General features: G+C 45.5%; 1 protein-coding gene across 1 annotated transcript in view; it reads left to right on the forward strand.

Annotated features, from left to right (window-relative positions):
• The window catches only part of spag9a (sperm associated antigen 9a), a 34487-nt gene extending 22634 nt beyond the window's left edge, over nucleotides 1-11853 (forward strand). Inside the window, exons 14-29 of the mRNA XM_080009737.1 lie at nucleotides 2170-2337; nucleotides 3036-3165; nucleotides 3697-3786; nucleotides 3918-4034; nucleotides 4428-4614; nucleotides 4711-4932; nucleotides 5598-5808; nucleotides 6306-6416; nucleotides 7321-7401; nucleotides 7552-7619; nucleotides 7958-8106; nucleotides 9231-9402; nucleotides 9921-10034; nucleotides 10459-10632; nucleotides 11053-11187; nucleotides 11373-11853. Coding sequence (XP_079865863.1) covers nucleotides 2170-2337; nucleotides 3036-3165; nucleotides 3697-3786; nucleotides 3918-4034; nucleotides 4428-4614; nucleotides 4711-4932; nucleotides 5598-5808; nucleotides 6306-6416; nucleotides 7321-7401; nucleotides 7552-7619; nucleotides 7958-8106; nucleotides 9231-9402; nucleotides 9921-10034; nucleotides 10459-10632; nucleotides 11053-11187; nucleotides 11373-11491 — 2248 coding nt within the window. The 3' untranslated portion in view covers nucleotides 11492-11853. The remainder of the gene's footprint in view (nucleotides 1-2169; nucleotides 2338-3035; nucleotides 3166-3696; nucleotides 3787-3917; nucleotides 4035-4427; nucleotides 4615-4710; nucleotides 4933-5597; nucleotides 5809-6305; nucleotides 6417-7320; nucleotides 7402-7551; nucleotides 7620-7957; nucleotides 8107-9230; nucleotides 9403-9920; nucleotides 10035-10458; nucleotides 10633-11052; nucleotides 11188-11372) is intronic.
• The last annotated feature ends 14673 nt before the right edge of the window (nucleotides 11854-26526 follow it).

The following is a 26526-nucleotide window of genomic DNA, read 5'->3' on the forward strand; positions in this document are numbered from 1 at the left end:
GGATGTGCCGGACTTTCTGTCTCTTAATTTAAAAAAATTCCAGACGCAAATTGAATTCCTCCTGAAAATCCTCAAATGCCGTATCTTTTCTTCCCGTTCTGTTGAATTGGCAGCGTTAGGTAATGACGGTTTACTAAATCCCCACCACCACCACCACCACCACCCCTCACCCCTCACCCCTCACCCAGCCCAGCCCCTACTCTCAACCTTCCATTTATACCACCGGACACGCCCTTGGCGTTCCCACATCCGTGATGTTTGTTGTTTTGCACGGAGCCCTGGACCTCCATCCACCCCCTCCCCGGGCTCTCCGTCTCAGCCTGCCGTGTCTCCTGGTTGATCTGCTCCGACTCTACCTGCATGTGGACGGCCGCACAGGGAGACAACGGTGCCGTCAGCATACAGTACATGCTCGCCAGAGCTCAGCATAGTTTGTCTACTTCCTTTTACGTCATTCGAAAAATAAGGAAATTCAATTGATTGCAGAGGAATTCAATCACAGAGTAACCAGAAGGAACTCAGGTCGCGGAGGTGTAACCGGAGAATTCTCCCTTGGTGGCCGGCAAACGCAGTCTCCTCAAAGAACTAGTGGCAGCGACGTGTGAAGGAATGCCTTGGTGGAGGCGCAAGTCAAAAGACTTTTCCCTCGGTCCCGAAACAAATTACGTGTCTTATGGTGCCTCATGCTCGCTGGGGGTGGAGGAACTCCACCAGGCGTGCCGGGTGGCTGGCGGAGCTTCCAGGCGTAGCCGAGCACGGCCTGCACAGTGGTGCTGGAGCTGCTTCAGAGCCACCTTAAATCTCTTGGTAATCAAAGCTTTCGACCGACGTCACATGATTATTTCAATCGTGAACGACAGTGAACAGCTGTGTCAGCGCACGTTTGACGACAGGTTTTGCAGATTTTCAGTCTCTTCTGCGCACGCACATAACAACTGCCGTCTCTGAGGGGCACGGATCTGAAGACAGAACGGACGGACGCAGTTTTGCAGCGCTCCGGAACTCTCCAGAATTCCTGCGGGTTTCTCGCGAGGGGCGAATATCTCGCAATGTTCTGACATCGAAACAAAGATGGCCGCCGTACAGGTCGCCGCTGTGGTTGTGGTTCAGAGCCTCTTGAGTCTACGCCATTCCACAAATCGCTCCTCCATTTGAGAAGTCACCACTCGCCCACTTCCTGCTTTCTTTGGCGTGGGCATCCTGCAGGCGCACAATCCCATTGGCTGTTGAGAATTTCTTTTGTGATTTGAGGTTTTGACGCACACACACCAAAGGATTTGGGAAAGACGAGCCCTAATAAAAATAAAACATAAAACATGTTTGAATCCTGACCTGGATGATTGGAATCGTAAAGAGACAGATTTGAGTCTTTCAGTCATACACACATATCGATGACAGCTACAGTTCTACAGCGCGACTACTCTGTACCACCCTGGACCATGTGAACCACCCCGTACCACCCTGTACCACCCTGGACTACTCTGTACCACCCTGAACAATGTGAACCACCCTTGACCACCACGACTCAGCCCCATCTCAAATTGTTGCCAAATCGTCCTTGAAAATCACGTAATGTGGCCCTAGCTTGAGAAGAGCCACAAACGAGAGAAAGGGACGGCAGGAAATAGTGAATTCCCTTCAGATGTCATCACTAGGAACAACAGGAATACACAAACGACCAGGTGCTGTGATGCCAATTCAATAGTTTGAAGTTGTTTAAGTGAGGTGGTGTCAGTGGTGGCAGATTTAACTTTTGCCCGGGGAAGGATTTTCAACACCGTGATTCAGCTTGTTATTACAGCATATTAATTATTAATATTTGAATGAAATCCATGGTGAAAAAGTGTTATTTAAACGACTATCTTTCACTATAATATTGTATGACTCGGGAGCCACACATAGTAGCCTGTGCATTTCCTCAACATGAGAGAGAGAGAGACATTGGTTGTTGTTGTTCTTTCCTTATTCCCGATTAGATTCTTCCGCTAGTGCCTGGCTCCGCCCTCTGCCTCCCAGCATGCCGTGCTCCAGCGCACACTGAGCGGTATCGCTGGATTACCTGTGGTTGTTGGATAGTGACCCCTCCCTTGCTCTCCCCTCTTCCCTCCCCGCTCCTCCCATCTCCCGTCTCCTCCTCTGTGGCTTCCTTTGACCCTGCCCTCCCTGCAGCTTTAGCAGACTGTTTAGCTCCTCCTCCTCCAGTTCTCCTGCCCTTAAGAAGGCGGAGCCCCCGTCCAACATGAAGTACAACTCCCCGGGCAGCCTGGTGAAGAGGAGCAGCACCTTTTCCCAGTTCCCCACAGAGAAGTCCAAGACCTTCGACTTCCTCAACGAGGAGTGAGTCACGTCTTGTCAATAAAAAAGTGCAGTTCTAGGCAGTGCTCAAAGAAGTACTCTGACCTTTCAGCTTCAATACCTTAAACACCCTGACACAACATGAGTCCACATTGACATTTCTATTTAAGGAATAGTATAGAAGTACTTGCTCTGAAACGTACTTGTACTTGTCATATCCAGTGTCCTGATAAAAGAGAGTCTATAATACTGCTGAACCTTTCATCTTCTGTAGACGATGCTCATGCAGATCCTGATTATTATTTACAAATAAATAGTACTGGTGGAGTCATAGTAATGTACAATCAGGAAATCAGCAGTTAGATAGACCCAGGCCCTGATTTGTATATTTATATAATTTAAAGATTTTTTTTTTTAAAGTGTGTTTTTATATATATATATATATATATATATATATATATATATATATATATATATACACCTTTTTTTTCTTACTTAACTTTACTATCTTTTTGCTTAAAATTGTTGTATAGAATTTTTTAAGCTATTCTAAATGTAGGATTGTAGTACAGTAAAAATGGACAAAAACTTGAATAGAAACCTATTTAGGAAATGCAGAAAGTTAAAAGTGGAAAGTCTCAGAAAGTTTGCTCTGCAAACTTTGTGTCAGTAGAGGCACAGTGCTGGTTGCAGTGATATATAAGATACAAAATGATCACATTTCTTTCTGCCTCCTGCAGGATGGACCCGTGCAGCTCTCCGTCCCGGAAGGAGCAGAAGAGGGCGCAGTACCGGCAGGTCAAGGCCCACATGCAGAAGGAGGACGGGCGCGTGACGGCGCACGGCTGGAGCCTGCCCAGCAAGTACAAGGTGAGGCCGTGTCGTGCCAAAGAGAGATGAATGACCTCGGCCAGGCAGCGAGACCTGTCGGGACAACCATCACCTCTCTGCTTTAACTCACCTTGTTGAGTTGATTACATTTCACTGCATATATGTATGAAAGTGTGTATATGTATGTGACGAATAAACCTCTTGAATCTTGAATCTTGAAATTAAGTTTTTGGAAGCGGAAGTGACACAGTAATAAAATACAGTCCTGCAATGAACTGTTATATTTTGTACCTGTTTTCAGAACTCAAAAAGGTACCGTAGCCAACCCAACCCCCTTAGTAATAAACCACAGACCCGAACTGTAACTCGTCCTTCATAGTGCTCTGTATTTTCGAGATAAAAATGATATCTATTGAACATAAAAATAAACAAAGGCACTTTATTTAAGCATTTATTGTTATTGCTGAGACAATTTTATCTTTTCATTCTCCACTCTCGTCTATTTACTCTTAATATCAACCACATTTGAAATGTTTGTGTTGTTCATGTTTGTGTGGGGTCTCCTGTCAGGTGGCCAACGGGGGTCAAACAGAGAACAAAATCAACCTCCCAGTGCCCGTTTACCTGAGACCTTTGGACCAGAAAGATGCTTCTATGAAGGTAGAGTGTTCCTTCTCTCATTGACGAGGTCTCCACCTCCTTGAACACTTCACTCACACAAATGTGCATTTAGGTGTGAAGATGAAGAAAATCAAATGATGTATTTTACCCGCTCCTCTACTGGTTCCCAGCTGTGGTGTGCTGCGGGGGTCAACCTTTCTGGAGGCAGGACGGCTGAGGTCCCTGAGGCCCCCAAGCAGACGACGGGCTCCCAGAGCAGCCTGGACCAGTTGGAGCAAGACACCAAGGTAGGAGCAGATAAGATAAGAGACTTTATTCATCCCTGGAGGAAAAGCAGGATACAGGAAAATCCAGCACCCATTCACGGAGCCAACAGGACGTACATTATTTGACAACATCCTGCACGTTGCAAGTACCGTTGTTTTTTTTTTCCATGTATTGATGTTGGCATTGAAGAAGACAATAAATAGATGGATTGATTGATGGATGGATGGATGGGATGATGGATGAATGGGATGATGTATAGATGGATGGATGGATGGATGGGATGATGGATGGATGGATGGGATGATGTATAGATAGATGGATGGATAGTGTAGTGTAGCTTGGAGTCACTAGCTGTGCCTTCCACTAATTTTTAAGCGTTACTGTCGTTCTTGTTGGTCTTTCCTGTGGTCCAGGACCAGGAGAAGGCCGAGCAGCAGAGGGAGCTGGTCCAGCAGGACGGGGTCTCTAGCAGGGTGTGGGTGTGCATGAGCACCCACTCCTCCACCAAGGTGATGGTGCTGGACGCCAGCCAGCCCTCCGACCTGCTCGACAGCTTCTACGCCTGCAACACCCACGTCCTGTGCATCGCCAGTGTGCCAGGTCAGTGAGCCACCAACCTTTGTAGTTAGCCTTGGACCCGCGCTGTGGACCCGCGCTGTGGACCCACTGTGGACTGGTGTGTTTTCTGTCCCCCAGGCGTGTTGGAGACGGATTACTCGGCGGGAGAGGAAGTCCAGGTTCCCCAGGACACGGAGGCCGGACAGGGTGACGGGGTGTCGTTAGCGGGCAGTGTGGCCAGCGTCGGCTCCACGGGCAGTGACGGCAACATGGCCGTCGAGGGGACCACCGCCATCCCCCAGACGGCCGGCTCCGGGCTCCACGACCAAGCGGCCGAGCACAGCGCCCCCTCTGGCTCAGGTACAGATTGACTCTGCTATTCTGAGATTGTACAGACACTAACTTTTACACGCGGTCGCCAAGCAACCAAGCAGCAGCTAATGGTAACCGGGATTTAAGAACTTTATAATTGAGTTATAATGATCTTTTATATTTATAATACATATTTAAATATTCTTAATTGTTTCACCATTTTTGACTAGAATAATTTGAATCACCAGGAAAACTCAATTTCCTTGGTGGCAACACACAAACACACAGAGGTATACTTTATTCAACATCGCAAAGTCGTATCTAATTGTAATTGTTGAGCCCTATTATGGTATGTATCATCGATTAGGGATCGAAAAAAGAACAAATCCTTGTGCATTTTTCATAATTCCCCGCTGATAAAAGTAGGAATAACAAATAATAAACAGATATATTCAGCTTAAGTCGCCATCAAGGGATGCAAACACAAAAGGATGCTGCTTTGAAATACAAATGGAATCTATGTGATGAAGGCGGGGTCGTGATGCGTTTTGTGGCATTAATCCAGGAGGAATAAAATAAGAGAGATGGAGATGCTGGGAGAGACAACTGGTTGAACTACAACAGAGTCCAGTCTCATCCCGGCTTTGAGCTTCATTTCATTTAATCCCGTTCAAACCGACCGCCCTGGGCCGTTTGACTCCTGTTTCCCGCAGTCGAGCTCTCCAGGGAAAGCAGCCCCACGGAGGAGGGCGTGGCCACGGCAGAGGAGGCCACCGAGGCCACGGAGACCAGCCCCGGGGTGGGCGAGGACGGAGAGGAGGTCCAGGGCTCGGATCAGAACCAGCCGGGGATCTACACCGAGCACGTGTTCACCGACCCGCTGGGGGTGGGACCCACCGACGACCCCGGCAAGGACACGCCCAGGTGACGACCCCCACGTCACACGTCACACAGAGACGCGACGGCCTGTCCTGGAAGCCAGACGCATCAGGAGTGATGAGACATTTTAAGAATTTCTCAGGAAATGTTTTAGAAATGTTGAGAAATAGTCGAGTGTCTATGAACATCTAATTCAAATCCCATTTCCACCAAATATTTGTAGTTCTTTGGTTCAAGCAGCAGATATGCTGATGAATAATACCAACATTACACAGATAACAACAGTTAAACAATAAATACAAAAAGGAAATTGAACAATTCTAGATCTTCGAAAGATGTAGAATATAGAAAGATCTTCATTTTATTATTATTTATTATTTGATTTAGCCTAGACTTGTGCCACACCTGATGCCCTCTAGAGTCTGTGCCAACTAGGACCGTCGTTTTCGAAATAAATGGGATCAGATTTGGATTTTTTTTGTTGAATTGAAACACGAGAGGTCAAAGGTGAAACACAGAATAATATGGATGGCCTGTTCCAGGGGGTCTGACGAGGAAGGAACTGCTTCCCTCGCTGACGATCAGTCGGAGGGGGAGATTCTGCGGATGAGCAGCGCCCTCCCCACCATGTGGCTGGGGGCTCAGAACGGCTGGTAAGCACACTGAGGCCTCTAGAGGGCGCTGCCATGCATGCACACTGACCAGAAACGCTGCATCACAGAAACGTCTTCTTCTTCGTCTTCATCCTCTTCTTCTTCTCTGCTTGTATTTCTCACTAAAGTGTTGAACTTATTGTGAAGATCCCAGAGCTGCTGTTCTGTCTGGAACTGATGAAACAGTGCATGCCTTGCAGTTTTGATCTTGAAACACAAGAGCAGATTTCCATTCATTGGATGTAAAGAAATCAAACTGTACGTGAAGTTATAGTTTTTAATGTTTTTGTTTGGGCTGAACCCACTCACAATTTTGAGAGAGAGGGAACGATTTGGGTGCGTTGTCTCCCTGTGGACCTGTCTCCCTCTCCGACCACGTGCGATGGGGTGTTGGCGGCGGGCCCCCCAATTTTGGCTTTTATTTTACATCTCCTTATGGAGCCAAGCCGTGCGTAACGGGGACACTTTGACTCTCCCTGTCGCCCCCTCTCCATGCGTCATGCACCGAAAATAATCTTAACGGAGTGTACGAGTCGCTCCCCGTCCCTCCGTGCCCCGCCCCGTCCCTCCGTGCCCCGCCCCGCCCCCACCCTGTTTTCACTTGTTTTATTTGGAGGAACCGGGCAGCTCTGTGTTGCTCTCTGCGATGGGGGCGCACAGAGAGCCACGCCCCGTTCACACACACAAAAATATATATTTGATTCCCCATTAAAGTCATCTCTGAGCATTCTGTCAGCTTCATCCTGTTGTTGTCAGTCACACTGACTGTTTAAAAACAACAAAAAACGACCGCTCCACTTGAAGAGTCTCAGTCGACTGACTGGTTTCCAACTGATGACTGGACTCGTCAGCCCTAGTTTTTTGGAATAAAAAATTCAAATGAATCAATGTCCTTCCTTTCCAGTCTCTATGTTCACTCGTCTGTGGCTCGGTGGAGGAAGTGTCTTCACGCGATCAAGCTGAAGGACTCCATCCTCAACATAGTGTGAGTACTTTTTAACTTTCTTCTCCATATTGTGCCTGTCTTTGTCTTTTAGCGTGAGTTGTGCTCCACCCACTCCACCCGCTCCCTCTCTCAGCCCCTCTTCTTCCTGTATTAAGAATGTGTTGCTGGTTTTAAACTCTTGTTCCGCAGACACGTGAAAGGCAGAGTCCTGGTGGCGCTGGCAGATGGAACATTGGCCATTTTCCACAGGGGCAGCGGTGAGTCTGTCTGTTTTTTTGTTTTTTTTTAACAGAACAGCAACAACAAGAGATAAAACTGAGACTTGTCTTTAAAATGCAAACAATACAAACAGGATGACAACAGTTTCCAAAGTAAAGCTTTGTCAAATATTGATCTGTTTGCACTGCTATGGTTTTTCCAGCTAAATTGAATGAGCTTTTTTGTCCATAACTGGACGTGCATGTCAGGTTGTTATCAGCGTAGTAGGCAACACTTTAATAACAAATGGAATACGTTTTTATTTGGTCTCCCTGATCTTAGATCATTTTATAGTTTCAGCAGTTGAGGCATGTTCTAAAATCCCTCTGCTTTTCAGACGGTCAGTGGGATCTGACCAACTACCATCTGCTGGACCTGGGCCGGCCCCATCACTCCATCCGCTGCATGACCATGGTGCACGACAAGGTGTGGTGCGGTTACAGGAACAGGATCTACGTCATCCAGCCCAAGGCCATGAGGATAGAGGTACAAGACGAGCGGCGTCAACACTGACGGGCCCAACTCACAAAGTGATGCCGTGGCTTTGGCAGCCGCTAAGCCGGCGCAAATAACAGAAAAAGTGAACGTGTAATGCACAAAGCACCGCAAACGGTGAAATGCACCGAACTGCACCAAACTGCACTGCCATGCAAACAGCGTCTGTGCGCTGGTGCTATTTGCACTCAAAGCCCCGTGCAGTTTGACGCTATCACCGTCTGCAGAGAGCTGCTGGTAACTGAAGCACGTTTAGAAGGGGTGTCACTCCCAGACTTTCTGTAAATAATATTATGACATTATTATAATAATAATAATAACAATGATAATAATAATAAATATTATTATTAATTATTATAAATATTATTATTATTATATTATTATATTAGTAGCGGAACGGGCAGCAGTCTGTGGTTTTCAAAACGACTCCAAAAGCAACTTGTTGAAACTTTGAAAAAATAAATTGTACAAAAAGGAGTTACAAAGGTTGACAAAAACAGTTCTATCATTCTTATCAAACTCAAAAGATACCGAACAAAACAACTAGAAGTTCAAGGGAATCGCCATAAAATGCTCAAAACTGGCATTGAACCACAGATGGCATCGAACCTCAGGACCAAGGGCAGCTCCTCAGGCCACGGCCCCGGAAGTTTGTGCTCGAGTAAAATATATGAAATCAACTGTCATGGTTTCTACTCCGTAATATTTATGTTCATTGAGAACTAGAATTTCTGAAGTAAAAGTATAGATTATAGATTTTATTTATAAATATGTGTGTGTGTGTGTGTGTGTGTGTGTGTGTGTGTGTGTGTGTGTGTGTGTGTGTGTGTGTGTGTGTGTGTGTGTGTGTGTGTGTGTGTGTGTGTGTGTGTATGTATATATATATATATATATATATATATATATATATATATATATATATATATATATATAGAGAGTCCATCCGTCCATAGAGTCCATCCATGCTGCAGTTGTAAGATTTCAGTAGTTCCGTATTATTATTATTATTATTATTATTATTATTATTATTATTATTGACTGTTATGGAACAGTCGTCCTTCCCTCTGTGAAATCAGTTTTTCCAACATGGCCACCTACCTCTGCTTGGCCAACAGAAGTGCTTCGATGCGCACCCCCGCAAGGAGAGCCAGGTCCGCCAGCTGGCCTGGGTGGGCGACGGCATCTGGGTGTCCATCCGCCTGGACTCCACCCTGCGCCTCTTCCATGCCCACACCTTCCAGCACCTGCAGGACGTGGACATCGAGCCCTACGTCAGCAAAATGCTCGGTGCTCACACTCATTTCTAAAATATTCACATCTTGTCGTTTTGGAGCCGTCGATCGGTTAATGATTCCCTGTGACATCACAGTCTGAGTGATTAAAGAAACACTCAGCTGTACTCACTCACTGCACAAAGTCATTGTGCGAAAACTTAATAATCATTATATTTATTATCATGATATAAATGTTATCACAATATAAGAGTGCATGTTCACTTATCTATTTTTTATTCTTTTGTTAATGACCCATTTTTTATTTGTCTAAGTTGTTTTCTTGTTTTTTATTTATTTCGTTTTATTTCTAATTGAATGTTTTTATTATTAGTAATATTGTAATGCTGTAACTTGTACTTAGCGTAGATTAACTTATATAAATCGTGCTGAGCCACATGGGTGCAGTAGACGTTGTACATTTGTGTTATTTCTCACCTCATTCTCGACTGGCACTGTTTTGTTTTTTTTTCTTTTCTGCCTGAATTTTGGGCAGATTTTCAACCTTGCGCTCCACTTTCCCCTGCTGTCCAGGCACCGGGAAGCTGGGCTTCTCCTTCGTCAGGATCACGGCGCTCATGGTTTCCTGCAGCCGCCTCTGGGTCGGAACGGGGAACGGCGTCATCATCTCCATCCCGCTGTCTGAAGGTACCGCCGCCCAAATTTACACTGAATTAAGGACATTTTTATCAGTTGAGTTGGAGCAAATGAACTGTTTGCCGAAATTTTTGTTTTCCAAGGTTCAAAGTCAACAGTCAGCTCTTCTTTAGTAGGTAGATGGCTGTAATTTGGCTGTAATGAGGCTGTAATGAGGCTGTAATGAGGCTGTTATTGGGCTGTAATTGGAATGTAATTGGACTAATTGGGCTGTAATTGGACTGTAATTGGGCTGTTATTAGGCTGTAATTTGGCTGTAATGAGGCTGTTATTGGGCTGTAATTGGGGTTTTTATGGCTGTAATTGGGCTGTAATTAGACTGTTATGAGCTCATGTTGTGCTAGTGGCGTGAAATGAATAAAAAATACCGCCCCTCATTCTAGTTACTGATATGAGGATATGCTGTGTAATTCAGCCAGCAGGGCGGCGGGCGGCGTGCCGAACCGCCCGGGCGTCGCCATGCGTGTCTACAGCGACGACGGAGCGGAGAACACGACGGGCGGTGCTGTGCCGTACTGCTCCATGGCCCACGCTCAGCTCTGCTTCCACGGACACCGGGACGCCGTCAAGTTCTTCGTCTCTGTGCCAGGTAGGAGGCTACGAGGCTTCAAGGGTTAAAACCAAGAAAAACTAAAAACCCTTGTCACTCACTTGTACTCTCTAATTATTATTATTATTATTATTATTATTATTATTATTATTATTATTATTATTATTATTTTGGCATTAATAATTAGTAAAAATAAGTAATTTGCTCATTTTTACTGTGGATTTTGCAAACAGGCTCAACAACATCATAATAACAAAATCCACATAAGAAATGGATTGAAAGATAGTTTGAAACAATAGTAATTAATATAATAGAATACCGTTAAAAAAAGGGAATGTAAGGATGACATTTTCACATTTATTCCAAAGTATACCAAATGCCTTTTTTCTGTGTTGGGGGATGCTGTTTCTAAACGACAGATCGGTCCAAACGATAATGATTTCCTCTCTTCGTCTCCAGGTCAGGTGATGCCGCCACCAGGGGGCGCCGACTCTGGATCAGACGACCCTGCGTCCGAATCCTCCGACTCCGGCTCTGAGCCCAGAACGTTCCTGGTGATGAGCGGAGGAGAGGGATACATCGACTTCAGGATGGGTGAGCGGGTTGTCACTGTCGTGTTGACTGGGACGTCGGGGGCTTCCATGTGGTTCCTACGTAGCGTCACCAGATGGCGACGCTCGCCGGTGTTAGCATTAGCATTAGCATGAAGGCGGAGCGATGCGGGGGAGGAGGAACCCGGCTGGAGAAGTGGTTTAATGTGATCCCGTGTGATCCCGCAGGTGACGAGGGCAGCGACCTGGACGGCTTCTCGGACCCCGCCGCCCGGCCGCCGTCGGCCCCGCCCAAGGCCGAGCGCAGTCACCTGGTTGTTTGGCAGGTCGCCGCCCCCCAGGACTGAGCCTATCAGAACGCCCGAGTCATTCTGGAGCGCTGGTATCAGCCGAGTAGTTAACTACTTTGTAGAAGAAGAAAAAGACACGGAGAAAAAAAAAACACTTTTTAGTCTGTTTTATATCATATTATTATTATTATTGTTATTATTATTATTATTATTGATTAACTTGAAGTGCGTTAGCCAGTGTTTCAGATCAAGACTCCGTCCGAGGAAATGTTTACGTGTTGTTGCTTGGCAACGTGATGCTCGAGAGGTGACTATGAACAAACCAATCAGCAGAAGACGTCACACACACCATCAAAGGGAAACAGGACGACTTTAAAAACAACTGAAATTGGGGTTTTAATGGGTTTTTTCTGCACTTGGGAGTGTGTGTGTGTGTGTGTGTGTGTGTGTGTGTGTGTGTGTGTGTGTGTGTGTATATGTGTGTGTATGTGTGTGTGTGTGTGTGTGTGTGTGTGTGTGTGTGTGTGTGTGTGTGTGTGTGTGTGTGTGTGTGTGTGTGTGTGTGTGTGTGTGTGTGTGCGTGTAAGATGTCCACCGGTGAGTGTACATGGAGGGAGCGACGCTCGGCAGCGACTTCTTCAGGCAACTTCAGTCTGTGTGTGTGTGTGTGCGCGTGCGTGCATATTTTCCGCCCTTTCCTCGAGCATTTTCCGACCAAACTCTCCCGCGAGCTCTCGAAAAAGGAGCCCTGATGGCATCGAAATCTATTTTAGGATACATTGAAATCCAAAATCTATCAAAAAGTTGAATAACTTGAATAGTGCGGTGCCCAAGAGGATAAGGGCCAGAAAATCAATCTATGGCTGTATTTTGAGAATTAAATTGAAATTACACGTTCGATGTCGAAAATCATGAGGTTGCACACAATTACTTCTGTGAGATTCAAATTCAGGAAAAAAAGTTGCATTTTTGACAATTGAGTCAAAACAAAATGGTTTTCATGGTGGGGACATTCTCTCCTCAACCATTTGATTCCATTTAGATTTTATTCTTGCAGCGCTGCTTTGTCTGAAATCTAGAAATTTAGATTTTATTTCCTCTCAAAATTTCAACTTTACCCTCGAAACGTGCCATGACTTCAATCTCAAAATCCTTGACTTTGATTTCGTAATTTTTATCCTTGAAATATAACAATATATATTTTTTCTTGGTGGCCCGCATTTTGTTGTGCTCCAAGGGTAATATATTTTGCATTAACAAATTAAATTAATTTTCGTACTTTTAAATTTAAAAATAATCCATATAAAACAATTTGCCACCAGTGGTTTTGCGGTGGCGTCTCCCGTCCCAGTGAAACCGCTTGCTCTGTTTTTTAGGTTCTTTTTATTTCAAATAATAAATCCTTCTCCATCCAGAGCTTCCGCACCTTAAAGCGTCCATATGTAACCCGTAGCGACGCCTGTTGAACTGTCGTTTCCATCATCTGTATCTCCACCGATCAAAGGACAGGAAGGAGAGGATCCTCTGTCATCTTTTTTGTCAATATCATAATTTTAAGCGTATGTTTTTTTTTTTTTGTTTTTTTTTCTTCTTGTGACATCATAGGAAACATGTTCATCAGGGAATTTGGGTTTGGCACCTTTTTTTTTTTTTTTTTTAATATTGGCGCCCACGCAGCACGACAGAGACGCTCCTCGTGTTTACACCGTTTGTCCGAAGGAAATTAAACGTTGTGTTTTCATGTTGTTATTTTTTTTCTAGGGTCTATGATCCATTTTTATTCTATTGTCAGTATTTCGACGGGGTCGGCGACGTGGAAGCAGAACCGGCTCCAGTCGCTTCAATCCGTTTTCCACTTCCTTCCACATCCGTGGAGTGTGGTTGATGAAGAGGACGTGGGCGTGCGGCCGTGACAGTATTTATTCCGTTGCTCCTGTTGAAACGAACCTTCTCCCGGTTCAGAATGTAACTTTCTACATGACAACATGACGTCCGGAGGAACAGAGAGGGGTTCACGTGATTGTCCAACTTGATCAAACTCAGTGAAATTGTGCTTCTTGTGCGGGAAGATTTCTCAGCAAACCCCTGAAATCAGGAGTCAAGGACTTTGGTGGATTTTGAAGGTGAACACATTCATTGTACTAAGCTATGCATGTTTTTTTTAAGAGACACTGCTTTTACCGTCCGCTCAACCCTGTTTACTGCCACCATTTTGGGTGGATGTCTTTCTGTGTGCGTGCAACTGCATCAACAAAGATCTTGCGTGTGCATATGGAAGTTGAACAGTCGTGTTTGTGGGGATGCACCCATGATGCAGATGACTGCCTGGCAGCGCTCCTCCTCTGACACATCCATAGTTTTCACCCAAAGAAGACATTTGGATTCTTAATGTGGAATAATGTCAGAGACACAACGTGTGTTTGAAGCTACTTATGTTGATTCCAAGTCACGACCGTGGAGTGAAGTAACTGATGACAACAAATAACAGGTGGAGTCGTGGTATCGGTGCATCCCCACACGGTATCAATTAAAAACCTTTTCATTTTAAATGACGGCGTTCTGTTGTTCCCATTACTCATACACAGGCCCGACGCTCTGTACCAGTTAGACCAGACACTCTGTACCAGTTAGACCAGACACTCTGTACCAGTTAGACCAGGCCCTATGCTCTGTACCAGTTAGACCAGGCCCCACACTCTGTCCCAGTGAGACCAGGCCTGATGCTCTGTACCAGTTAGACCAGACCCTACACTGTGTACCAGTTAGACCACGCCCCACGCTCTGTCCCATTGAGATCAGGCCTGACGCTCTGTACCAGTTAGCAAGGCCCGATGCTCTATACCAGTTAGACCAGACACTCTTTACCAGTTGGACCAGACCCTACACTCTGTACCAGTTAGACCAGGCCCCACACTTTACCAGTTAGACCAGGCCCTACACTCTCTACCAGTTTGACCAGGCCCAACGCTCTGTACCAGTTAAACCAGGCCCAATATTCCACACCATTTAGACAACACGCTCTTTACCAGTTAGACCAGGCCCTACACTCCATACCAGTTAGACCAGGCCCGACGCTCTGTACCAGTTAGAGCAGATGCTCTGTACCGATTATCTTTCTATGGTTTGTTTCTGTGTCAAAATGGCATCATAGCCTTATTTTTCAATCTATTAAACTATTTCATGGAATAGCCAGTATTATCAGATGTATTGCCATTTTTTGCCTATTTTGGCTTTTCCCCCATTACTGAACGTTTGACATGGTCATTGGACTTGACATTCAATGACAAAATGGTCTTCACAAAAACAAGTGTGAAGAACAAGAATGCTCTCTGTGACCACCTTTTCATTCCACATATTCTCAATCCATCCATAAGTCAAATCAAATGGAAAAACACTCCTTACACTCATTTAAATAAATACCAAAAATGCACAAGATTTTCCACCCAAAAGATGCTGCAGCCCCCTTCAAGATACGTGTTACACCACCAGGTGGTGCTGTATTATCATTTATACACGTAGGCCTTCAGGACTTCACCTCCTCAACCCAACTCTAAAATCAAACCACAAAATTTGAATTCTAAAACATGAATATGAATTACATTTAATTTTTTTTGTATTTTTAAATAAAAAAAAACAATGAATGCCCTGCTATTTTTAATAAGTTCATTTCACAAGTAGCTTGTGTCATTATAACGTCTAGTTCATCCAGCGCAACTGAAGAATGTTCTCTTAGTCCTCCACATCGTTATTATTTAAAATAGTTATAATTTAGCATAGTTATTATTTATCAATGTGATTACATAGGCATTATTTATCGTAGTTATTATTTATCATAGTTATCATTTAGCATAGTCATGATTTAACAGTTATTATTTATCACAGATATTATTTTACATCATTTTTATTTAACAGTGATTACCTAACATAGTTATGTAACAGATATTATCATAATTATTTGTCATAGTTATTATTTTTATAGATATTATGTAACCGTTATTATTTAATAGCGTGATTTCTTAACATAGTGATTGTGGCACAAACCCGCAGCAGATGGGCACATGTCATGACAAGGGCTCCTCTCCTGTGTGTGTGTGGGGATGGGGGTTTTACCTGTTGCCCATTGATTACTCTAACGAACAACAGGTGTACAGCCACCCTGATCCTGAGCCCAATTACCTAGACCCAGGACAGGTGTGGCTGCTTATTGCTGCCCCACTACCCCCCACCACATTAATATTATAATTCAAATGCTTAATTAATCAACTACACTTTGTGCTGAATGTTTTTATGTATGTAAGACGGTGGGCGTCCCTCAGGTACCTTATAGGGGGTGGTAGCTCAGGAGGTAGAGCTGGTGGTCTAGTGATGTAAAGGTTGCTGGTTGGATCCCAGGCTCCTCCTGCTAGCATGCTGTAGTGTCCTTGAGCAAGACACTTAACCCCTAATTGCTCCTGATGGCTGCGTCCATCGGTGTTTGAATAATTGTAAGTGGCTTTGGATAAAAGCGTCTGATCAATGTAATGTAATGTAATGTACCTCGGGACCTCTGCTCTGAAGTTGATTTCCATGCGATCTCTTCCTCCGCCACCAGGGGGCGTTTGGTACTGACGTCTGCAGAGGAGTAAGAGCTCATCTCCTCCTCATCTCTCTTTCTCTCCCCCTCCCTCCTCTCTCCCTCTATTTTCTCATCTCTCCCTCCTCACCCTCCTCTTCCCCTCTTCCTTCTTTTCCCATCTCCACTCCTTTCTCTCTCTCTTCCTTCCTCACGCTCCTAATCCTCTCGCTCTCTACCCCCCCCTTGCACTCTATCCCTCCATTCCATCTTCACCCTAACCCCTCCTCTTTTCTCTTCTTCCTCCTCACCTCACCCTCCTCTTCTCTCCCTCTCTTCCCTCATCATCCCTCCATCCTCCTCCCCTCTCCTCCCACACACTCTGTGGAGGCGTTTTGACGTCCGAGTGAAACCCAGGTCATGGCTTGTGGGAGCGTTGCATTCTGGGAAATCCAGTGCAGCACGACCCTGAAGGAAAATACAATATTATTAAAAATAACAATTTTTAAAAACAACACACAGCACGTCTGGTGTTTTCTCCCTGGATGTTGGTTTTCAAGGAGACAAACAGATAATAATGGTAATGATGTGTGTGTGTGTGTGCGCGGTGTGTTTGATTGTTGTTAAAGTTGTAATCCATCAGATCTTTTGTGTTGGTGGATTACTCTATAAATCCCATAATTCCGTTAGAAATGGCAACGCGTCACTTTCTTTTCTCCAAACTTTTCCTTCTTCTGATCCATTGATTTCTTGTTGTGTTTTTCTTGATCCCTTGAGGTGATGGGGGATACGTTTTGTGCTATTTTTGTGAATTGTTGTGAACAGGGTTTTTTTTTGTTTTGTTTTGTTTTTTTTACAAAATAATCTCACAGAATACCACCAATCTCTCACTGTATACTGTGTTATTATAGATCAAATTCGAAATTATATACATGCTTTCATATACTGTATAAAAAATACAAACACTACAAATACCAAAACTGAAATTCCTCTCTCTCCCACAGGCTTCAGGTGTGTCGTCCCCACACCGTCCAGCAGGGGGCGTGTATGACGTCATCCAGAGAGGCTCCTGGGAGTTATATCACTGTGCATAAATCTGTTGGACTTTATTGTTTATGTCCATGTACAGTGTGCGTGTGTGTGTGTGTGAGAGATCTTAGGCTGTGTGCCAGGCCGTTTCTCACCCTGATGAGGCTGCGGCAAATTCACGGTTCCAGGTCCAAACACAAGGTGAAACTCCAGGACTCTTCCATGACCAGGATCCGAAGAAGCAAAAAGGACCAAAGAGAAGCTTTGAGAACAAGAAACCACCGTTGGTGCAAATGGCTGGCGGGAGCTTGTGTTGTTGGGTTGTTGTTGTTGTTGTGTTTCTTGTGTTGTGTTGCTGGGTTGTGTTGTTGGGTTGTTGTGTTTCTTGTGTTGTGTTGCTGGGTTGTGTTGTTGGGTTGTTGTTGTTGGGTGGTTGTTGTGTTGCTGGGTTGTTGTTGTTGGGTTGTTGTGTTTCTTGTGTTGTGTTGCTGGGTTGTTGTTGTTGGGTTGTTGTGTTTCTTGTGTTGTGTTGCTGGGTTGTTGTTGTTGGGTTGTTGTGTTTCTTGTGTTGTGTTGCTGGGTTGTTGTTGTTGGGTTGTTGTTGTGTTTCTTGTGTTGTGTTGCTGGGTTGTTGTTGTTGGGTTTGTTGTTGTGTTTCTTGTGTTGTGTTGCTGGGTTGTGTTGTTGGGTTGTTGTTGTGTTTCTTGTGTTGTTGTTGTTGGGTTGTTGTTGTGTTTGTTGTGTTGCTGAGTTGTGTTGTTGGGCTGTTGTGTTCTTGTGTTGTGTTGTGTTGTTGGGTTGTTGTTGTGTTGCTGTCTTGTTGGGTTGTTGTTGTGTTCTTGGGTTGTTGTGTTTTTGGGTTGTTGTGTTGGGTTTTGTTGTTGTTGTGTTGATGGTGTTGTGTTGTGCTCTGGTGTTGGTGTGTTGTGTTTTTGGGTTGTTGTGTTGGGTTTTGTGTTGTGTTTTGTTGTTGTTATGTTGTTGTTGTGTTGATGGTGTTGTGCTGTGTTGTTGGTGTGTTGTGTTTTTGTGGTGTTGTGTTCTTGTGTTGTGTTTGTGCTTTCACACATGCACTACAACCTTGAAGCTATCTGGACATTCCCTGAATGATCTGTATGTGTGAACACAAATGTCTGAATCATTTGACCTGGACTGTACCTGGACTTCTGTGTAATGTCAGATTGAACTGCATTGTGTGAACAGAGCAGGCAATTGTCCAGATCATTCACAGCAAGCGAGCGGGTGTACTGCTTTCTACTTTCCTTTATATTATTTAATAATCCTTTCCACTCTTTTATTTATGTTGCGGATATGTCCAAATACATGGAGTATCAACGAAAAAAAGGTGACAATTACTGATGAGTCGGTAGCCTCGTCCGCCATCTTGGGTGTGCTGAAACTCTGCGGCGTCATTGCGTCGCGTCCTGCTTCCTGCACGCTCTACCCGGGCTCCAACCCTCGTACGACCTAGAGCATTTCCAGGTGGTGTGAACGCGTCTGACACGGACAGTCTCCTGTTGTATTCTACATGCGTGAAAGGGAAACAGACAATGTCCAGACCTGATTATCTGGACATTGTCTGCAGTTTATGTGTGAAAGCAGCTCAAGTTTCATGATGAGTAGAGTGACATGTTGGAGTATGATGTTCTGTCTTTGTTTGTAGTATATTTGGGTATTATATATTTGTGGGCATCTCTGCCCACCGGTAGGGCTTTTGGGAGGGAGACAAAGTCTTTCTTGCCGTGGTGCACCAACATGGCAAGCGTTTTTATTATACAGACGAACAAAAGGGCTCGTTGGCCAGAGGTATAAATAATAAATGATAATGATGTTGATTTCGGATGCAGGAGGAATGGTGTTCTGCTCTGCAAGACCGACAAACATCAAGAAAGCTCCCTGCCCCGAGTGGGCTTAACCCTCACCCTGACCCTAACCCTAACCCTGCCCCGAGTGGGCTTAACCCTCACCCTGACCCTAACGGAAAGGGAGCCGTGCTGTTGTCTGCAGCCACGGCCCCTTGCTCCGCCATAATATTATATATATGGGAATATATATTATTTATTTGGGTCAGGGTCAGGGTTAGGGGTAACCCTTGCAGAGGAGATCCTGATCTTAAGGGGAAAACAATAATAATAGCAATACAGTAATGCTTCTCCTGTACAAGTCCCCAAACTGGGGTCCACGGTCCCCTCGGGGTCTGTGAAGGGGTTGCAGAGGGTCTGCATGAACTCTCTATTTGATGTAGTTCTATATTCATTCAGCCAATGGTCGAAAAATACGTTAAAAAATAGTTTTCCTTCAGACGTTGGCACAGCACTATCAAATATCAATGTCTATGATTATTTGATTAAACTCTGGGAAAACGTGTGTGTGTGTGTGTGTGTGTGTGTGTGTGTGTGTGTGTGTGTGTGTGTGTGTGTGTGTGTGTGTGTGTGTGTGTGTGTGTGTATGTGTTGGTCCAGCAGCAGGGGATTGTGGGTAATATTACCCACGTTCCTCTTTGCTTTATTTATCCTTTGGCTCCTTTAGGTCGGTTCCTGTTTCACCGATGACGTGGACGTTCTATTTCCCCTCTCTCTCTCTCTCCCTTTCTCAACTTCATTTTAGTTTATTTAAACTGTCTGTCTGTCCATCTGTCTAGGTTAAAATGTGTTGCCATCCCATCCATATTGGGCTCAGATCCCTCATTTGTACTCATTTCCGTAAGCTTGCTCTCTCACACACACACACACACACTCTCTCTCACATACCTGTCAGCAGGATGTTATTACTAAGCAACAGTGCACTTCTATGTTTGTGGTGAAGGTGAAGCATAAACAAAGAGAATGAAAGATGGACAGACAGACAGAGGTACAGATGGACAGACAGACAGGTACAGATGGACAGACAGACAGATGGACAGACAGACAGATTGACATGACGTAGAACAGCGCCCCCTATCTGCACAATGTCTCAAAAGGTTCCCCTATCTTTTTAAATGTCAACAGTAATGTAGAACTTCAGTGTCACGTTGTCACCATGACGACATAGTACATTTCCTGTAATGCCCTGTTTTCTTCCTGGGCTGCTGTGGTGTAACAGCTGGAATGAATGGACTCTTAACTCCTCTGCCTCCAGACTGGATTTCTGGTGTCTTTGTCGTTGTGTTGCCATGACAACCTCTGGTGTGTGTGTGTGTGTGTGTGTGTGTGTGTGTGTGTGTGTGAGATGCACGGCTCGACTCCAGGTTTGCGTCTTGGGAGCCTCCCGGCGGGCGGCGGGCAGGTTCATGAAGAGAGGAACGTGTTTTATTTTGGGATGATCAGGAGAAGCAGGCGTGCAGTTCAAACCCTGAGGAGGGTTCTCGTTGGGATTCGTCTTCCTGCTCAGCAGCCGAGCACCAGCGACTCATGGAAGCAGCATGGTACCAGCATTAAACACCCCCAAAGAAACAAACTGGGCCTCAGTTAAGCTACAGACAAACTGAAATTTAAACTTGCACCGTAGACATAGTAGAGTAGATTTTCACTTATAATAATCTATAATCAATACGAATGCATTTATTGTTTGGAAATCGATAGGAGAACGTCCCGGCCGGGTCTTGTGGGAATGCTTCAAACTGCAGTTCAGCTCCTGGCCACTAGATGCTGTTGCAGAAAACCTCAGACAAAATGGAAGTCAATGGAAAAAGAAAGAAACTTCTGAAATACGGAGTCAGTCGGTTTTTTGAAGGTCTCAAACACCTTCAGGTCTTAATATCTACCTCTACGTCTTCTGATGTCCGCGTGGTCGTTGGGAAAAAGGTCCCACGCCCCCAAATATCCCCTTCTCTAACGGCTGACATTCTCCTTATGGAACAACCTTTTTCCAAACGACCACGCAGACATTAGAAGACGTAGAGGTAGATATTAAGACCTGAAGGTGTTTGTGCTGGTCTCTGCAGCCAACACAGCACTTCCCATGCTTAGCTCTTAGCTTCCACGCTAGCGGGTCGGGTGGTGCTCCAGCCGTGGATGGAGCTCCTCAGATGGAGGGCGGTTCTGATTCTGCAGAACTCCCATTTGACGTCGGGGCAGGGCAGCAGAGCTGAACGGTAAATGGGTGAGAAGTAAATGTTAGGTTTACAGCCGTGCCTGAGCTACGTCAGCTACGTCAGCTCTGTCGGCTTCAGGCTCCTCCACACACCGTGTTCTGCACGCAGTGAAAAGATGTTTTTTTTTGTTGTGGTTCTTTCCATGTTTCTACACACTGTGGTTCCTCAACAGTCGTGTGGTTGTTGTAGAATTTGGATTCCGCTTAAAGCTGAGACTTGAATCCAACGAGCCTCATTCCATTCATGTGCGATGGAACACGTCGTCATAGCGACCGTTTCAACCTGATGAGTGCGTTTCTTTTCTGAGCTTGACCTTTGTGTAAAATGACCTTCTGTGACCTCTAGGATGATCAGCCTCATGAAGCGACATGTAGAGCGTCCAGGAAACCTATGGGATGTCCAGGACACTGAAGATAAAATTTGTTTTTTCGGAGCCATTTTCAGTGAACGCTGCGCGTCGTCACGGCGACAGAAATCGCACAAATCTCCAATTTTTCCAAAGCTGTTGACACTGCATCGACGCTTATTTCTAACGGGACAACGAGGCAATTCACGAAAGAGCGGGACAAACAAAAAAGGTCACTTCATTTCTTCTCATCAGGGCTGAAAATAATAAATACTTAAATACTAAAATACTTAAATACTAAATACTCCTAAAGACGTTGCTGGACGTGTTCCTCGGGCTGTGGCTGCAGGACTGTCGGCTTCAGATCCTTTATTTCCTGTTCTGTGTTTATTTATCATTTAAATTGATTGATTTCCGTCTTCGTTGCTTCTGCTTCACTCAACCAGGCGGTGCAGCTTCCCGCCTCCTTGGGCTGTTCAGGCTGTTTTTCCAAAAAGCCATTTATAACGTGTCTGTAACAGATATCTGATCAAAACAGCCGACGACTGAACAACGTCCGATATTTAGCGAGAAACGTTTTCTGCAGAAGAGAATTTTGACCAAAAAAAACAAACAAACAAAACAAACAAACAAACAAAACGTTTCTCAAAGCGTCGCGATGCTGTTCAGAGCCTGAAGTCGTAGAACATTTAATCATGTACTAAGTAAATACTCTAACAGTCCAAGTTAGTTGTCATCCTTTCAAAGGTTCTTTTTCCATCACCGCCTCCACCACCTCCGCCACCTCCACCTCCTCCACTGCCCCACCTCCTCCACCGCCTCCACCTCCTCCGCCTCCTCCACCGCCTCCACCCCCTCCTGCGAGGCGCTGCGCTACTTCAAAGTAAGAGCGCGGGTGCAGTTTGGAGATAGGATCTCGCTGAAGCTCCAGTTTATAAGACCTGTCTCCAGGGACGACGCGGCGCTTCATAAATATCCAACTTAATGAATCTCTGCTCCCTCACTGAACCTCCACCCCCACTGCCCCCCACCTCCACCCCCCCACCTCCATGACAAATGTGAAATACTCCAGGGGGGGTGGGGGGCGCAAGGTTTCCAGGCTCCTCCACAGATGCACTCCTTTTTCCAAGCGTCCTGACACTCGGGCGGGGCAGCGGGGGAGGGGTGGGGGGGGGTCGGCGGCAGGAAATCAAATTTCCTAGTGTTTGTGGTGAGGTCGGGGCTCGGAGGTGGAGGGTGGTTACTCATGTTCTCGGCGGGAGCTCATGAGGAGGAGCATCCGTCACCCTGACAGGGCGGAGGGTGGAGGGCGGAGGGGAGTGGCCGGGCGGGGCCGGGTTCGTCAGCCATTAACGGCACAGACCTTGGTGCCATGATGGAAAGCCCGGAGCCCGGAGCTGGAACGGAATCTATACCGTGTGGGCGGGGGCTTGGGGGAGGGTGGTGGTGGTGTTTGTTACGGTGTTTGGACGTCGGTGGATTTGTTTCCTCAGCGTCAGGATTCTCATCCCTGATGACGTTAAAAAGAACGTGTGACAAATAAGTCATCACAACGAGATTGAAGAGCGGACGGCTGGCTGTGATGTCATCAGTGAGGACGCGACGCCGTGACGGCGCCAAATCAGATGAAAAACCAGCATCAGAGCTCCCTGCGTCCTCCTACCCCCATGCTTGACATGTTGTTGTTGTTGAATTTGTTGTTGTATTTTTTGTTGTTGTATTTGTTTTTGTTGTATTTGTTGTTGTTGTATTTGTTGTTGTTGTTGTATATGTTGTTGTTGTATTTGTTGTTAAATTTGTTGTTGTATTTGTTGTTATTGTTGTTGTATTTGTTGTTTTTGTATTTATTGTTCTTGTTGTAGTTGTTGTATTTGTTGTTGTTGTATTTATTGTTCTTGTTGTATTTATTGTTGTTGTTGAATTTGCTGTAGTATTTTTTGTTGTTGTATTTGTTTTGTTGTATTTGTTGTTGTTGTAGTTGTTGTTGTTGTTGTATTTGTTGTTTTTGTATTTATTGTTCTTGTTGTATTTGTTGTTGTTGTTGTATTTGTTGTTGTTGTATTTATTGTTCTTGTTGTATTTATTGTTGTTGTTGTATTTGTTGTTGTTGTTGTTGCTGCTGCGCCTCAGCCCGCCGCAGCCACGCCCCCCGGTGCGCTGCAGCGCCGTAGCTCCCAGGAAATGGAAAGGAGCGGCGGCGGTAACGAAGATGAACAGACGAGCTGTTTGGCTTCACGCTCGCCCCCACCACCCCCACTTCGCCCAGACCTGAACAAGAGGCCAATCATTCAGGGCAACTGCACCCCCAGATCTACACGTCTTGAAGACTTCAAATCCTGTTCACGGAAAGAATCACGACCGAGGCATCGATGAGAAAAGTAAACGTTGATATTTAAACTCTTAATTGTTGTGGATGTAAGACATTGACTGGTGTTTGCAGCGAGAAGTTTCTTCTTTTTAGCCGCCGAGTGGCCACGAGCTGTACTGCACTTTGAAACACTTCCACGTTCTACTGGACAACGTGCGTTCAGTCTGCTTCTCCACCCGGTTCAGTGAAAAGACTGACCGGTGACTGACTGGTGATTGACCGGTGACTGACTGGTGACTGACTGGTGATTGACCGGTGACTGACTGGTGACTGACTGGTAACTGACCGGTGATTGACTGGTGACTGACCGGGGACTGACCGGGGACTGACCGGTGATTGACTGGTGACTGACCGGTGATTCTAGTGAGAAGTTTCTTCTTTTTCCATTGACTTCCATGCAGTCTGAGGTTTTGTGGAGTGGCATCTAGAGGCTGTTACCCAAACTGCACTTTGAAGCACCTCTGCAGTTGCTTCCACACCTTGTCGTCATGGTTTCGTGTGTGTGTGTGTGTGTGTGTGTGTGTGTGTGTGTGTGTGTGTGTGTGTGTGTGTGTGTGTTCAGGCAGGCGGTGGGCAGGTTGATCTCTTTGGACGCTGAGTTAGTTTTTGCCTGTGTTTGTGGGCGGGTGGAGCCCCGTCACTCCGTCCGTGGATATTTGGTGGAGAGCTTCCCACATGCAGCCCGACCTCCCTGCTGGGCAGAAAGTACCGGCTGTGCGGTTGCCCAGAAACCCCTTTGGCCTTTTGCCGCCGTCCCCGGTGATTGAAAGACTTTTTCTTCAGGCCCGAGACGACGCCTTTTAACCTGGATGATCAGTCGGTCAGCGAGCACAGCTAGAAACACAGCGCAGAGCCTGTCTGTACCGGCTGTTGATGTCTTTTCATTTCGTTGCGAGGTGGAGGAGGTGGAGGAGGTGGAGGAGGTGGATGGGTATTGAACACAAAAAGTATCACCGGGGCAAAGAGAACGAGACGCAGGGATGACGTAGGTGGAACCAGGGAGATGTAAACAAACAAAGCAGTTTGTTGTTCCCAGAGAAATAGAATTTATTAATATTTATTAATAATTATTAATAATTATTAATATTTATTTATCCCTCCTCCTCTGTAAATCTCCTCCTTTGTCCATCTCCCTCGCTCTCCTCCCAGTTTAATCCAATTCAATCCAAAGGGCTTTGTGAACATGGGAAACATTCCAAAGCGTATGGAAAATTCAAATAACCAAAATAAATAAAACAGAAAAATGTAAATGCTGCCGTCAAACATGTGTCAACAAACAGCGTCTCTCTCTGTCCTGGTGGGAGCTCACACTGCTCCTGCTTCCTCTGCTTCCTCCTCCTCAACTACAGTCTGCTCTACACTCCTCTCAGTGAATTCCCTCGTGAAGGACGAGAGAGTGAGAGAGAGACAGACAGAGAGAGAGAGACAGACAGAGAGAAGGTTCAGCTCTGAATTTTAAAAGCCAGATGTGTGGGTGGTGGAAGTTGGGAGGGTTCTAACTTTGCGGAGCGACAGTGCAGCTCAGTGAATCCTCCTCCGTGAGGCTGCTCAGGCACCAGCTGTTCCCAGGCCCTTTATTCCTCCACCTGCACAGAGGACATGCTGGAGTCCCTTTACTGTTATTCCCTTCTTTTTTTTTTACTCTCATGTGCAACCAGTGGTGGAAAGTATTTTTTACGACTGATATTTTTCAAGTTCTCATCATAGTGTCTCCGCAGCCGCGCGAACAAACCTCAGCTGCAAGAACAGTCCAAGCCCAAAGCACCAGCGCCACAGAGCCACACCCAAGAACCACAGAGACACCTCCGTGCACACAGGGTATTTGTAAAAGATCTGAGTACTATTCCCCCCCCCCCCACACACACACACACACACACACACATATACACAAGCAAAGTGGATTTTCTGTCTGGTGACCGGGAGTGAGAGCTGGTCAAAGCAGCTTTACTTGGATATGAATAGTAAAGCTAAAAGCAGCTGCCACACAGCGAACGATGGTCCAGGCCAGCGAGCAGCGCCAGCAACAAGCCCCATCACAGCACATAATATCTATATTTCTATATCTGTCTGTCTGTGTGTGTGTGTGTGTGTGTGTGTGTGTGTGTCAGACAGGAATAGAACTTAGAAATCCGTTTGCATGTGAGTGAGTTGTGCAACCGGCCTCTCCGTCTTTCATCATCATTTAATGAGACTAATAAAAACTTAATGTCACGTGATGAAGTGGAACCCGAGCAACAACTTTGTGTTTGGGATCAACGACAATGGTTGAATCAGAACAGAATGTGTTATTATTATTAACCTTCACCTCCCTGGTGTCCCCACATTTGTCAGCAGCCATTAATGTGGAATAATGTGGTGGAATGATGCAGCAATTTGATCTTAAAATATCTATTTTTTTTGTGTCACCTAGAATTACAGCTGGACTCATATTTGTAATGCAATTAGCCACGGCCACCTAAAAATCCGACATCGCCCACAAACTTGAGCATGATGTCACAGGTGTGAGACGGACCAACGCTGCAGTGAACGGCAACTTGTCAAGAGACACAGTGTTTTTTATTTTATATTTCAAATTATTTCCCGTTTTACAACTTGTATGAAAGGAAAAACGTGAACAGAGCGAAGAGATGGTTTCGCTCCGTCTCACGCCACGCCCCGGCGCCTCTCGCAGGGGCCGCTGGGTCACGCTTGGCTTGAGGCGTGGCTCGCTGTTTTTCAGCCCAGT

Source organism: Zeus faber (genome assembly GCF_960531495.2).
Source record: "Zeus faber genome assembly, chromosome: 11".
Lineage (NCBI taxonomy): Eukaryota > Metazoa > Chordata > Actinopteri > Zeiformes > Zeidae > Zeus > Zeus faber.